Consider the following 14,758-nt stretch of genomic DNA (forward strand, 5'->3'; position numbering starts at 1 on the left):
TAACAGCAAAGTTCCTAGAGGTGAGATCACTGACGTAGCTGACTATGGCGTTTCGGTACTCTCTTCCAAAGTATGGAGACTCTGCAGCATGAAATCCTAGCCAACAGTCTTCATTCAAGGGTACTCGAATGGCGTTGATATTCCAATTCTTTAGATGTTGGAGATGGTCACCATCGACTGGACCATCAAATACAGAGGCATACTGGACACAGGAGTATTCAGTACCGGGTCGATTGACACCTCGAAGGAAAACTTTCTCTTGGTTGGAGTTGTATATATGGTTGTCAACTATATGTAATCCTGATAATGATTGTTCACCATTGATAAAGGATATCAATAAGAGTAGTAAAAAGAGAAGTGATGATGATAACATTCTAGGTTTGTAGATAAAAATTATTGGATAATATTTGTTTGTAGATGATACTTAATTGGTATGGAAGGGAACTCTCTCTGTCTATTAAGAAGTGATGGCCATCACTTCCAGAGTGATGATGATGATGTGAGTGCCAACGTTTAATCTCATTGTGTGGTTTGATTGATTGAATGACACCAAGTACTAATTATGTTAAGGAATCAATTTAACACACACACACACACAAACACACACTTAAACAGACACCCAAACTAACACATGACAATCCCTTCAAAAAAAAGGGTGTTGCGATGATGTTCATAGGAATTCAACTACTACCTTAGTTTAGTTACAACTAAGACCTTTAAAGGTTGTCGTCAATTGAAACATGAATCAAGCAGTAGCAGAGCATGTTGAACAACATCAAGTTGGTATACCAAGACAGAATCTACTGGAAAACGATGTCTACCAACAGTTCCTCAGTGATGACTTTAACGTCACGGCGTACACCAGCAATGTTCTCAAGATATCATCCATTCAGACGTCACTCGAGAAGCTGACCATGGGCAAGAAGGATATCACACAAGAGCTAAATGATAGTGTAGGTGTGATCATCAACATTAAACATATAACAGATAACTAAGCTTCATCATTATTGCAGATCACAGGCAACTATCAACACCTATTCAATCAGGCATCCAACATCAAGGACTTTGACAAGGAGACAGAGGCACTGAAACAGGGTCTGTTAAGTCTGGAGCAGTCAATCATGAGGATGAGAAAGGAGATATCAGAGCCATACATGAACATCAAGTCTCAGATTACACAGTTGCGAAGAGTACAAGACACATGTGAGATGTTGAGAGTGGTCATTCGATATCTATCACTGGTCAAGAAGCTAAAGATTCATTTGAAAGAGGGTAGGGACCTAGCTAAAGCCGCTCAATCCATTCATGAGATAGGTATTGTATCATTGTTTAATACATTTATTCAATCGACATTATCTAACATTACTCCTATAATATTAAATAGATACATTGAGGAAGGAGAGCAACCTAACTGGAATAGCAATCATTGATACACAGGTTCAATGGGTCAATCAATGTAGAGAGCAGATCATTACAACTGCATCCAACTTGTTGTTACAATCAATGGACAATCAGAATCAGAGTGAGGTGGCCAGTGCATTGCAAGTGTTCTACAACTTGGGCATCCTGGTAGATCGTGTCAACTCTGTGGTCAACGCCACCACTGAGCGTCTGACCAAGAGCATTAAGGCAATGCTCAACGTAAACAAACTGGTTGGAAACCAGCAGACTGTGGAACGCATCGACCAGTCGATATGGAGCAAGATTGAGTCTGTCACTGATAGTCTCTACACCAGCTGCATTCAAATATGGCAGCTTCAGAGGGTATTGACCAAGATCAGAGATCCTCTCACAAACAAGTCATTGATGGATATCATAAAGACTGTATGTACATTGTTGTGTTGGTCTTCATCCATGAATACTAATACACTATATACATCCATTTTTAGACTGGAGGACAAGACAACATATCACATGCATTCTGGAAGAATGCTACAAAGGTGTTGGAGACCAACTTGACTGTGGCTGCTAAATGTAAATATGATGTTGATATCGTTGGTAGCGTTGGAATCATACTAACCAACCACATCACATCAGCCTCCAATGTAATTGAGAACACATTCATCCTAGAGTATCCAAAGATATCCAGATACTTCTATGACTTTTCAAGAAGGCTACAAAACTATTGTGATCTACAACAAGGTGTAGTTGGTATAAGGTAATGTTAATTACCCAATCATCTAGATCACACACATTATCTTACTAATACTCATGTCTGTACAGTTTGGATGATCACCAACTATTGTTCAAGACCATCTCAATGTTTGAGAAAGGTTACTTGGAGAGATCAAGACACAATATGCTTTCAATAATGAACGTAATGTTTCCCCAATCGGCTTGGGGACGTGGTTCATCACCATCAAGCGTACCAACAAGCAAGCAAATGGTCGATCTGTCAAAGTCAATATGGGCAGAGATCGAGGTGATTGAGAGCGACAAGGTACTGGTCAACAAGGTGACCAAAGTGGTCAGTGCAGTGATCGAACTGTTTGCCACAAAGATGGAGGCAATGATCCAACAAGGTCAACAGGCTTGTGAAATCATCATTGACAACAAGCCAACCTCTGGACAGATCATCAACTGCTCCCTCTTCAATTCAGCAACGCATCTCCAAAACTCTCTTCAATCCCTTCTCTCCTCTCACTCACTGCCCACAACAACGGCAGAGCTGCTAGACAAGTCAATCATGCTGCTCAGCGGCATATGCACCAACATTCTTACACCTCTAATCACAACATTCCTTCAAGGCGCCGAGCAGATTGTATCGACCATCCACTTTGAGGACTGGAGCAACGACAACAATATCTCTTCAACCAAGCAATGCTCATCTTTTATGGACAACCTTCAACAGTACGTTTTCCACTTCAACTCCAACTTTCTCTCAAAGTTTACACCGTGTCCGATCCTGGCACAACAATGCAAGCATCTGGTCTCTCGCCTATTCACATTGTTCATTCGCCACGCTTCATTGCTGAAACCAATGAACGAGAAGGGCAAGCTGAGGCTCGCCAATGACCTGACACATTTGGAGCTGTCAGTGACCCCCTTGATACCAGAAGGAATCAAAGAGGTGGGCCAACCATATCATTGGGTCAGAACATTTAAACATTTCATCTTTAAGGACCTGACACAGCAGTCCACTCTTAAAGGTTTGACCGAAATGCATAGCATGCCAGCAATCATAATGGCTCACTGCTTAATTGCCAGAGGACCAAAGGAGATGATATTCCCTCACGTGTTTACCAATTGGAGCACCCAGCAATATGTTCGTTGGATGGAGGAGCACACAGAAACCGAGGCACTGCATCTTGTACGAATGGCACTGGATGCCTACACACAGACCATCAACAAGCGAGGAGAAAAAGAGTTCTCCTATCTTTATCCACTGCTACATGATTTGATCACTATTAATGGTGTCAAGTAGATTATAAAGCTTAACTACTAATCAGTGGATTTGGCACTGTTCAGTGTGTTTCACATTGTTGGAAGTGTAAAGAGTGTCCTGACTGGCTTTGTGATTTTATGCGACCACCAAAAGATGTGAATGACAATATCATGTGCCATTGTAACTTTAGTTTGTTGTAAATACACTATTATAATTGTACATATATGGATATGATATTGTCAACAATTACAAACAATGATCAGGTTATGACTGTTGAGGATGCAAAGCGTAACTTGCAAGCACTGATCACACGTGATCACCAGTTGGACATTGAACTGAAGCAGTACATCCAGATGAAAGATGACCTTGAGCGACAGATGGAGTGCTTTGACAAGGATGTACCAGACTATCTCAGTCTCCTCCTATCTAAATCGAACCAACTCACCAATACCATATCATCGACGTGCAGTCTCGCAGAGTTGCTCTCTTCAAAGGTCAAGAATCTCGATCGCATCAGAGAGCGTATAAAGGAGACTCTAAAGAAGGTTGATGACATCGTTGATCTAAAGGTATGTATAATACATTGTGCACTCATTCATTCAGACCTATGATCATGTAGTTAACCCTTGTATTATACCATAAGAACTGCATTGAAGGCATTCAAAAGTCATTGGAGCTTGAGGACTTTGAAGCTGCTGCCAATCATGTACATCGCTATCTCAACATCGACCAAGCTGTGTTGGAGCCATCATCTATCGAAATGTTGAACAATGCACAACAGAGACTGTCAAGCATGATTGAACAGAAGTACAAGTTGGCACTATCCTCTAACAATCACTCTGATGTATTGAGGTAATCAAATAGAATGATAGAGAGTTTTGAAGATCTATTCTAATACTAACGTAATATCACCTCATAACCAGATTCTGCAAGCTATATATACAACTTCAGAAGGAGGAAGAGGGTGTGGAGAAGTACTGTAACTTCTTAAAATTGGAATCAGAGGCTACATTGGACGTTGTTGTAAAGCAATACCAAACCTCCATTGGTCGCCCAACACAGCCCAAACAGCAACAACAACCACAACAACAGACACCAGGAGGAATTAGTGCAACAACAATACTGACAAAGATACTACAGCACTTTGCATCAACGATAGAGGACTACCTGGAGGTGGTGCGAAAGGAGTTTGGAATTAGACTGTGTCCACTATTCCTTCGACTGGTATCACATCACACCGATAACTACACTGGCAGAGTGTTCGCTTTGTTCTCAGAGCAATTCAGCATCGCCCGTTGCGTCTCTGATATCTCGAGCACAAACAAAGAACATCAACAACAACATCATCATCATCAACAACAACAACACAGAGTGGACCCAAGAAACTTTGCTCAACTGTTGGATGAGATTGTTATGATGAGCAAGGCAACAAGATTCTACGAACGCTATCTTATAAACAAGGAGAGAATCATCAAGGAGTCCATTAAGAAGGAGATTGAACTAATGGTCAGTGGTGGTGGTCAATCATCGACCAACAAGCACATCGACACTTTGGATGACAGATCAATCAACGAAGAGGTCTCTGGTGTTAGAGTGCCTGGACAACCTCACAGCACATTGGAGCAGTTGGAAAAGGTCAACCTAAAGACAACGATGTACTCAACACAGACTAAATCCAAGATGAACGACCTGCTTGGGAGCTATCTTTTGTTGGAGGAGTACTTCATGGTGGAGAGTTCGCACAAGGCAGTTCAACTGGACGAGCACTCTGATGACTCTCTCAACAGCAGTATGGTGGACTACATATTCTTTGTTCTCCAAAAGTCACTACAGCGTTCAATAGACTCTTTCAATATGCAGACACTCAACGTAATAACCAACTGCATGATAAAAGTATTGATTCGTACTCAAGACGTATGTATTATAATCATTCCTATGAGAGGATTAGAGATCTGTGCTAACGAATCAAACAGACATTGCAAAGAATGTTTAGAGAGCAAATACAAAAGGCAACATCCAAAGCTAACATTGACTACAAAGAATCAATGGTATTTATATATATGATCATTCATAGAGAGTGAGAAACAAATGAATACTAACTAATTATATTATTATAAAGATTGTATTAAATAATATAGAGACAAGTGGAGAATATATTCTAAAGTTAAAGAAGGAGTTGGAGACAAGGTGCGAGAAGATGTACACTTTGGCAGAGGAGAAGGATCAGGTGGCACTGCAGGTGGCAGAGTTTAGCGGTGTGGCCAAGAGTTACAATCGCCTGCTACAGGAGGAGATCGATCAGATATTCAGGAGTATACAACCAAAGCTAAAGAATGTCTTGTTCCTATTCACCAGTGTTAACTACGAGATTGGCCAGGAGGAGTATGACAACAACGAAGTGAACGATCCCTTTGTCTATCCATTCACCGTGGAGATATCACAGTTCCTCCAGCCGTTTGAAGATCACCTCACAACGACCAACTATGACAGCATCGTGCATCTGACCATTGGATTCCTTGTGAAGAAGATCGAGAATGGCATCTACCTGAAGCACTTTACTCAGATAGGCGCCCTCCAGTTTGGAAAGGACATCAGAGCCATATTCAACTTCTTTGCCAAGCTGTGCAAGTCCACCATCAGAGATAAGTTCTCCAAACTCAATCAGATCGTCTCCCTATTGACATTGGAGCGACTGTCAGAGATTGAAGAGTTCTGGTCTGACAACAGTAGTATGCTCTCTTGGAAACTGTCTCCAACTGAAGTCAAGAAACTGTTGGCTTGTAGGACTGACTTCCAAACTGATCAGATACATAAAATAAAGATTTAAATCTTATATTTTTATATTTAGTATTGTTTGTTGACCTCCACTGGAGGTCAACTTCAATCAAACCTGTAGAAAACGGAAAACGGGTGGTTTTTTGTTATCCTTCACCATTCTCACTTCAACCAACAAACAAACAAACAGCAACATGTCAGCAACTAAAGCAAGAGATACAATTACAGACAGTGCATGTCATGTACTGAAAGGTGCCATCGTAAAGGTGCTCAACTGTCCAGTCACTGTCAGTGTAGAGTGTCAGAACAAGGTCAAGGGAAGAGTATGCATTGAGTATACAAACCCAGACAAACCAGACGATGCTACAATTCAAAAGATCGAGCAAGAGGCCAACAGAGTGATCAAGGAGAATCTACCCTTCAATGTCTTCACTATGGAGAGGAAGGCTGCTGAGGAAAAGTATACAAAGGACAAAGTTAACAACACATACATCTATGATAAGTTCCCCGTCCCAGAGTACGTTCAAACCTTATCATATACCCCCGAGATGCTTGACTAAACATCATACTAATACTAAACCGATCGACCAATCTCAGTTCTGTTACAACATTGACACTCATTGRAAGTTCCAGGTTGGAACATTAACTGTTGTCCAGCAACACATTTGAAGTCGACAGGTGAGTTGCCAGGCATTAAGATCTCTGGCATCAATCATCGTCCACAAAAGAATGAATTGGAGTTTAGGTTCGACATTGCTGCATCAGCTGCTGAGGACCCAAAGAAGAAGAAGGGAGGAGCTCAACAACAACAGGCACAGGTCGTCAGTCCACTCGATGAGAAGCGCGCAAGATTGGCCGCCACCAACGTTAATGACCTGACGAATCGTATCGTTCAACTGGTGCTGAGCAGTGCAAGCGACAAACAACAACTGGAGAGTAAGACCATTCCAGAGATTCAGATCCTGCTCAACAACCTTAAGAACAATGCCTACACCAATGGTTACAATGCAAAGTAAACTACTGGATGTTTGATAAATAGTCACTATATTTGTTTGTATATCAGATGTTCCATGTTGCTGTTGTTACTGCCGTTGATCTCTAGTATCATGTTGACCTCTTTGAATACATTGACCTGACCAACTGTCTGGAAACCAAGTTTGGAGAAGAGATCAATCGACGCGGCGTTGCTCTCGCCTATCTTGACGATGAATCTTTGTGTCATGTCGGCCAGTGATGTTCTGGCATAGTGCATCATGATCTCGATGGCCTCGCGTCCTAATCCACCACGACGACAACTGGGTTCTGCAATCATCACCTCGACCTCTGCTGTTCCTTCCTCTTCATAGTCATTGTAGAACAAGTTGACATCGCCTGCCATCGCATCTAAGTTACTAATGATTTGCTTGCTTTCGTTGTCAATGGATAGCTTTGATTTGTCCAATATGATAAAGGTACATTCTGGGTTGATGTTTGAGTAAGATATATGTACAATAATGGTTGCCCAAGTGTTAAACCTAAACATACTCTTTGGATCGACGTACCAGCTTTGTTGATTCTCGTACTCTTCCTCCAATGTCAACAAGTCACTTGCGGTCAGCTCTATAGAGTGGCGAGATATTGGTGTCAATTGAATCACAGGACCAATACGATACAACACTCTAAGGTCTACCTACCTCTAATCTCTTCTGACAACATCCACTTATGATACCTCTCTACATGGCACTCTTTGTAAGGTACAAGTACAACCTTGTTTCCAATCTTTAGATTCAATTAGTATCAGATGCTGATGACGCTGTCTGACAGATGACAGATAAATATATATCTTACAATGACAACGTTAGAGTTAATCTTCATCGCTTGTTCTATTGAATGGTTTTGAAACAACAACAAAGCTCTACATGAATCTTTATTATTTATTAACTTCCACGATAGGTTGAATATCCATATGGACTTAGCAAGAGAGGTACATGATAGTGTCTTTGAGAATCAACAATAAACTCTACTGTTGCTCTAGGGTAGAAGTATGCTGTGATGTTGTGCTGCTTAAAGTAGTCACCAGTGTGGAAAGTCATCCTGTACACTCCATTCTCTAGCTCTGGGAACTCTCTTGCTCTGCCATCTGCATTGGTCGTCTGCTCTACCAACACTTGTTGTTGTTGACCTTCATTTGTCAGTCTCTCCAAGGTCACCTAGGTGATTATATATATGAAGTCATTAGGATATTATATGACATCAAGTGACGAGTACAAAGTTAGGAGCCCAACCTTTAGACCAACAGCTGGATTACCAGTGTTTGTGTCCAGAACATGTGTGGACAATGTTGATCCTTTGTGTGTAGTAGTTGATGCCATCTTATGTGATTATTTGTATTCACAAACAAGTGTTAAGATTGATTGAAAATGAATGATCAAGGTATCCATCTTGAACAAAAAAACAGATCTCCATTATTGGGAATTGTATTAATAACAAAAGACTGACTTGACTGAGTATTCACGGATTACTCAATGTAGACATTGGCCAACATCACTTATTCTGTGTCAACTCTGCCGCGTTTGGTAGAACACAGAACTCTGATGTGCAGAAGGCACCGGTGCCTGGAATGAGGACACCTTGTGGAACGTGCAAGTAGGGATCTGGAGACTTGGAAGGTGTGTGTTTGAACTCATGGAGAACTGGATTCACTGTCTTCTCAATGATATTGATGACTGATGCCTCCAGACCGACAGGGTTCACATCCTTTACATTGTTGGTCTCTGGAACGAATAATTGAAGTTTAAGTCCCTTTGATACTGCATGTGATAGTTTGATCTGGTACAGGTACTTGAAGCTATGTTGTTGACGAGAATGGTTTGTTAGTAAGTTTGTTTCCGAAACAGAGCGTAGCTTCCCAGGTACATACTCCAACTTGGTCATCTTTGGTAGGGAGTCAAAGTAGTCTGTATCTCTGATGTCACTCCAGAAGAATCGCACTCCTGTAATACCGTCCAGACCACCAAAGCCATGGATCGACTTCATCGTCAAATATGTATAAACATCCAGATCAGTGGGATTGTTAACGTTCAAGCTGTTCTTGGCTAGAGTAAAGTATCGAGAGAATATTCCTCTCCACTCATGCTGGAATCGAAGGTTGGTGTCTCTCTTGATGTAGTCCTCAAATATTTGTTCTATAAATAATAGTTGTGAGTCAGTGAGTTTCTGGAAGAGATGATGATCTTGGTAGTAGGGATACACATACTGATAGATGGGACAAGGATGTTTCCAGTCTCGAGCTGTCTATGGAAGTTGGTGCTTGCATAGAAGTAACCAAAGATCTCTGGTGCCTTCACTAAAGTATTTTGTGAAGATGACGACGCTCCCTTATTGGAGACATCACTGAATGGGTGGGCCGATCCAAAGGACACCCTCTCAGCCATGTTCATATAGAACTTAAGTCTTGGAGACTGGATATTATACAGAAAAAGTATTCGTATTAGTGTTTCAAGGACATCCAAACAGGATAACATTCAATTACACATACATCTGCAATCTCTGGAAGCGCCTTGCTTTGTAGCAGCTGGTTGATGGTGTAAATGTTGATGGACTTTAGGAACATTTCATCCTCATTTGTATGTCCAATTAGAACTGTTTGGTCATTATTAGTAATCCTGCAGGTTGGACAGTTGAAGATACTGATGTTGTCTACTTACCCATAGGGGAGGAGTGTACATTGACATTGCTGCTATCGATTTCTGGTTTGATAAACTCTCGCCATGCACATCGGTCAATAAGCAACTCTTGAACAAGGGTCTGAAGAATGGGAATGGAAGGATCATCAATGATGTCACCCAATGCGACCAAATCCTCCATCACTGCCATCTGGCCCAAGGTCTGTATACCCTGGTCCTTCAAGAACTCAAGGGTGAATGGTGTGCATAGTGTTGGGTCCAGGTAATCTATAATGACCATTTGATTTGTGGATGTGTCAGAATGATCGTCATCAATCAATCATGGATTATTATGATTGCAATACTTTACCGCTAAGAGGTGTGTTGACTCCCATCACCAATTTGTCATTGTCCTTCTTCTTGTTGTTATGAGAAAGCATCTTATTCTGCGATTGTACAATTTGTTTGGCAAACTCACTGTTGATCTGGGTCTGTGGGTTTGTTGGATATGATTCGAATAACCTTCCAGAATGATCAACATTGTTGTTGTAGATGTTGTTGATATTGTTGATATTGTTGTTGTTGTTAATGTTGTTATTATTGTTGTTGTAAGAGACAGGGAAATCATCTTCAATAGGATCCAAATGAACACATTCATTATCGCTATCCTCATCGATATCTTGGTAGTTGTAGTCATCCATCTCATCATAAGCATCACTGTTGAAATCCATTGCCCTTGAGAATGTGTTGTTGGTCTTCATCATATCGCCACCTGCGACGACAACATGAGGAGGAGCAATAGGAGTGTCGTCTCCATCACCAACGACAAACTCATCAGACTTTGTCAGAGTGTCTTGCATGTTATTATTAGTTATAGTTATTATTGTTGTAATAGTTATATTGTTATTAATAATGTTGTGTTTATGTCTCTTCAAGTTGAATTGAATTGGTTGTCAACAAGCTGGTGGGTGGAGAATAAAGAAAGAAACAAGATCCCAGGTCTACCTAGTCACACCTGATAATGAGGGACTTGCTGAATTTCACTTTAACCCAACAAACAAACAAACACACACACACATACAACTCAATCAACAAACAGATACAACATGACAAAGACCAGATTCTCGTCAATCGATATTAGGACCACTGTTTGCAATCTGCAGAGGTCTGTCATTGGCCTGCGATTGGCCAACATCTATGACCTCAGTCCTAGAGTGTTCTTGTTGAAGCTATCAAAGCCTGACAACAAGAAGACACTGATCATCGAGTCTGGTATTCGTATACACTCTACCAACTTTACCCGTGACAAGGGTGACCATACTCCAGCTCCATTCTCAATCACTGTAAGGCAATAGCAACACCATCTTCTGCCTCAATCAACAGGTGATTCTAACATACATACATCCCTGTAGCTTAGAAAGTACCTCAAGACCAAGAGATTGGAGAGTGTCAAACAACTGGGTGTGGACAGAATAGTGGACTTTACCTTTGGATCAGGTGTCGCAACACAACATCTCATCATTGAGTTGTTCTCTATTGTATGTCTCTATGTTTATAAACAGTACATTAATGATCAAACACAACACATTCTAACAACCTAAACATCATTATACTAGGGTAACATCATTCTTACAGATGGAGACTACAAAGTGTTGGCCATTCTCAGAACACATCAGTTCAAGGAGAGTGACAACATTGCTGTGGGCGACGTCTACCCTGTGGACAACTGCAAGCAACCATCGACCTTTACCACCGAGCTCATTGAACAAATCCTGACACAGCAGGAAGACAAGAAGGAAACACTAAAGCAGGTGTTCAACAAGAGCCTTGACTTTGGTCCAGAGCTCATCGAACACTGTCTGCTCTCTGCTGGTCTTCAGTCCAATCTCAGAATCGAACAGTACGAGCCAGAGAAGTACAACCAGGCACTGATCGAGTCATTCAAGGAGGGTCAAAAGATCTATGATGTAGCCGGTCCATCCAAAGGATACATTGTGCTCAAACCACCCAAGGAGAATAAGCCTCAACAACAGGCCAAGAAGCAAAAGGAGGCCGCAGCTCTACCCACATCAGATGAGCCACCAAAAGAGCTGGTCGTCTACGAAGAGTTTGTGCCATTCCTCTACAAGCAGTATCAGACAAAGAAGTACCTAGAGTATGACTCGTTCGATCTGGCCGTGGACCAGTTCTTCTCAGAGATCGAGTCGCAGAAAGTGGAGCAGCAGCGCATTGCCCAGGAACAGACAGTACTAAAGAAGTTGGACAAGGTGCGAGATGACCAACAGCGCAGAATCGACTCGTTGTATGCCGCCGAGGCCGACAACCAGAGGAAGGCCCAACTCATCGAGGCCAACCTGCAGGAGGTGGACCAATGTATCCTCATCATCAGAAGTGGTGTGGCTGCATCCATGGACTGGACCACTCTTGCCCAGATGCTCAAGGAGGAGAAGAAGAAGAATCCATACTCTGTGGCCAACAAGATACACAAGCTCAAACTCGAGACCAACCAGATCTCCCTTGCCCTCACAGACGCCTTCCTCTATGACGACAATCAGGATGGTGACGAGAGTGACGACAGTGATGAGGATGATAACAGTGACAACGACGGTGATGACAGCAAACAGAAGGAGAGAAACAAAAAGCACAACGACAAGGAGGCCAGGAAACCAACACTGATCGATGTCGACCTGTCATTGACGGCGTTTGCCAATGCCAGAGAGTACTATGACAGCAAGAAACACTCTCATGAGAAGGCACAAAAGACTATTCAACAGGCAGACTTTGCACTCAAGGCTGCTGAAAAGAAGAGTCGACAGCAGTTGGGTGAGGTGAAGGCCAAGGCCTCAATGATCCAGATGCGCAAGGTGTTCTGGTTTGAGAAGTTCCACTGGTTCATCAGCTCGGACAACTACCTTGTAATCAGTGGAAAGGACGCCCAGCAGAATGAGTTGCTCTTTAAGAAGTACATGGAGAAGGATGACATCTACGTTCATGCCGACATCTTTGGTTCGACGTCATGTCTGATCAAGAACCAGAAGGGTGGCCCAATTCCACCCAACACCCTGATCCAAGCTGGAACAATGACTATGTGTTACAGTAATGCTTGGTCGGCCAAGGTCGTCACGAGTGCCTACTGGGTCTATGCAAACCAAGTCAGCAAGACTGCCCCGTCCGGTGAGTTCCTCACCACTGGATCCTTCATGATTCGTGGCAAGAAGAACTATCTCCCGCACTCACAGCTGGTGATGGGATTTGGTTTCATGTTCAAGATAGATGACAGCTGCATTGCCAACCACGTCGGAGAGAGATCCCCTTCATATGGCCAAGGTGATGCTGACGATGATGATGACATTTCAAACGAGCCAGCTGGCGAAGATGGCACCGGAGAGAAGAAGCTGCGAAAGTTTGAGAGGGCCAAACTAAAGAAGGAGCAGGAGGAGGAAGCCTTTGCCGAGATGGATGGTATGGAGGTGTCCGATCAGATCACCTCGACTACAGTCTCCACAAAGGCACAGCCTGTGGCATCACTCGGTCAGTCGACAGACAGCTCCAACAAGTACCGTATCAAACTGGTCAGTAGTTTCCACGAGGATGAGGAGAAGACTGAACAAGCCAAGGAGACCCAACAGCAAAGTGGTATCGAGGAAACGATCACACAATCAAAGGGTGACAATCAGAAGAACAAGTCGCACATGACTGCCTTTGAGAGAAGACAACAGAAAAAGGGTGGTCCAGGAGACAATGAGGAGGACACTGAGACACCGGTAGCACAACAACAACAACAGCAAAAGCAGCAACAACAACAAACCTCTGCTGCAAAGGAGAAGAAGGGCGAGCCAACCAAGCATCTTCTGCCTAGTCAGAAGAACAAGCTGAAAAAGATCAAGGAGAAGTACGGTGACCAAGATGAAGAGGAGAGACAAGAGAGAATGAAGTTGCTTGGCTCAGCTGGCAGCAAGAAGGAGGACAAGAAGAAGGACAAGAAGGGTCAGAAGGGAAAGCAACAACAGACTCCTGCCAAAAAGACAGACAACAGCAAACAAGAGTCAAAGCCAAAGGCAACGGGAGAGAAGGAGAGCGCTCAAAAGGTGGAGACCACAACAGATACAAAGGATATTCAAACCAAGTTGCAGGACTTGGTTTTCAAGCAAGAGGACACAATGACTGCCACCCCCACAACGTCGACTACATCCACCACCACCACTCAGCCACTGTCCACAGAAGAACAAACATCTGACAATGAGGAGGACGAGGATGACAACAACAACAACAACAACAATGGAGAGGAGAAGTCTAGAAAAGGAAGAAAGGAGAAGAGAGAGGATAAGATGAAGGAACAAGAGGAGATCAAACAGTTGTTGGAGGAGGAGAACATGGCAGCGGCCTCTATCGACTCGGAGAATGTCACCAACATTGACACACTCACTGGTCAGCCATTGGAAAACGACATTCTTCACTTTGCCATCCCAGTGGTTGGACCGTACACAATCTTCACCAACTACAAGTACAAGGTCAAGCTGACTCCTGGACAGCTCAAGAGAGGAAAGGCCGCCAAGCAAGCCAGTGCGGCGCTCCTACAGAATCCAAACATGTCCAAGAGAGAGAAGGAGCTGATCAAGAACATCAAGGACGAGGAACTCACCGCCAACATGTTGGCTGATGTCAGACTGCACGCACCCAATCTTCTGGCCTCCAAGAAGAAGGAGAAGCAGCTCAAGAAAGAGAAAGCCATTGAGAAGGCAAATGAGGAGGCACAACTGAAAGAGGAGAAGAAGCAGCCACAACCAACACAGGTCGGACAACAATCACAAAAATCAAGCACTGCTGCAAAGAAGTGATCAAGATTAAAGGGGGGGCAAATAAACACTGTATGGTTTGAAATGGGCCAGGCCATTGAAACAATTTTCATTTATTTGAATCTAATTAACGGCAGTTACACCTGATGCTGGGGACC

General features: G+C 42.8%; 7 protein-coding genes across 7 annotated transcripts; 4 read left to right on the forward strand and 3 right to left on the reverse strand.

Moving 5' to 3' along the window:
- Positions 1 to 740: 740 nt before the first annotated feature.
- Positions 741 to 3,424, forward strand: SAMD00019534_090640 (hypothetical protein; the record flags this gene model as incomplete). Its single annotated transcript, XM_012895478.1, has 6 exons — positions 741 to 953; positions 1,014 to 1,272; positions 1,385 to 1,824; positions 1,890 to 1,974; positions 2,038 to 2,158; positions 2,224 to 3,424. The coding sequence occupies 6 exons, from the start codon at positions 741 to 743 to the stop codon at positions 3,422 to 3,424; spliced, it is 2,319 nt and encodes a 772-aa protein (XP_012750932.1).
- Positions 3,425 to 3,651: 227 nt separating this feature from the next.
- SAMD00019534_090650 (hypothetical protein) lies at positions 3,652 to 6,212 on the forward strand (the record flags this gene model as incomplete). The annotated part of the gene is made up of 5 exons (XM_012895479.1): positions 3,652 to 3,954; positions 4,029 to 4,237; positions 4,309 to 5,299; positions 5,359 to 5,433; positions 5,505 to 6,212. The coding sequence occupies 5 exons, from the start codon at positions 3,652 to 3,654 to the stop codon at positions 6,210 to 6,212; spliced, it is 2,286 nt and encodes a 761-aa protein (XP_012750933.1).
- A 142-nt stretch (positions 6,213 to 6,354) lies between these two features.
- SAMD00019534_090660 (hypothetical protein) lies at positions 6,355 to 7,176 on the forward strand (the record flags this gene model as incomplete). Its single annotated transcript, XM_012895480.1, has 2 exons — positions 6,355 to 6,677; positions 6,906 to 7,176. The coding sequence occupies 2 exons, from the start codon at positions 6,355 to 6,357 to the stop codon at positions 7,174 to 7,176; spliced, it is 594 nt and encodes a 197-aa protein (XP_012750934.1).
- Positions 7,177 to 7,208: 32 nt separating this feature from the next.
- SAMD00019534_090670 (hypothetical protein) lies at positions 7,209 to 8,014 on the reverse strand (the record flags this gene model as incomplete). Its single annotated transcript, XM_012895481.1, has 4 exons — positions 7,209 to 7,618; positions 7,685 to 7,759; positions 7,834 to 7,918; positions 7,988 to 8,014. Coding segments are annotated over 4 exons (597 nt in total), but the record flags the coding sequence as incomplete, so codon positions are not given.
- Positions 8,015 to 8,079: 65 nt separating this feature from the next.
- On the reverse strand, positions 8,080 to 8,511 carry SAMD00019534_090680 (hypothetical protein; the record flags this gene model as incomplete). Its single annotated transcript, XM_012895482.1, has 2 exons — positions 8,080 to 8,349; positions 8,425 to 8,511. Coding segments are annotated over 2 exons (357 nt in total), but the record flags the coding sequence as incomplete, so codon positions are not given.
- Positions 8,512 to 8,683: 172 nt separating this feature from the next.
- On the reverse strand, positions 8,684 to 10,664 carry SAMD00019534_090690 (hypothetical protein; the record flags this gene model as incomplete). Its single annotated transcript, XM_012895483.1, has 6 exons — positions 8,684 to 8,987; positions 9,060 to 9,324; positions 9,396 to 9,600; positions 9,678 to 9,781; positions 9,847 to 10,092; positions 10,175 to 10,664. The coding sequence occupies 6 exons, from the start codon at positions 10,662 to 10,664 to the stop codon at positions 8,684 to 8,686; spliced, it is 1,614 nt and encodes a 537-aa protein (XP_012750937.1).
- Positions 10,665 to 10,910: 246 nt separating this feature from the next.
- SAMD00019534_090700 (hypothetical protein) lies at positions 10,911 to 14,642 on the forward strand (the record flags this gene model as incomplete). Its single annotated transcript, XM_012895484.1, has 3 exons — positions 10,911 to 11,147; positions 11,217 to 11,342; positions 11,421 to 14,642. The coding sequence occupies 3 exons, from the start codon at positions 10,911 to 10,913 to the stop codon at positions 14,640 to 14,642; spliced, it is 3,585 nt and encodes a 1,194-aa protein (XP_012750938.1).
- Between the last annotated feature and the right edge of the window lie 116 nt (positions 14,643 to 14,758).

The sequence above is a fragment of the Acytostelium subglobosum genome (assembly GCF_000787575.1).
Source record: "Acytostelium subglobosum LB1 DNA, scaffold: scaffold21, whole genome shotgun sequence".
Classification (NCBI taxonomy): domain Eukaryota; phylum Evosea; class Eumycetozoa; order Acytosteliales; family Acytosteliaceae; genus Acytostelium; species Acytostelium subglobosum.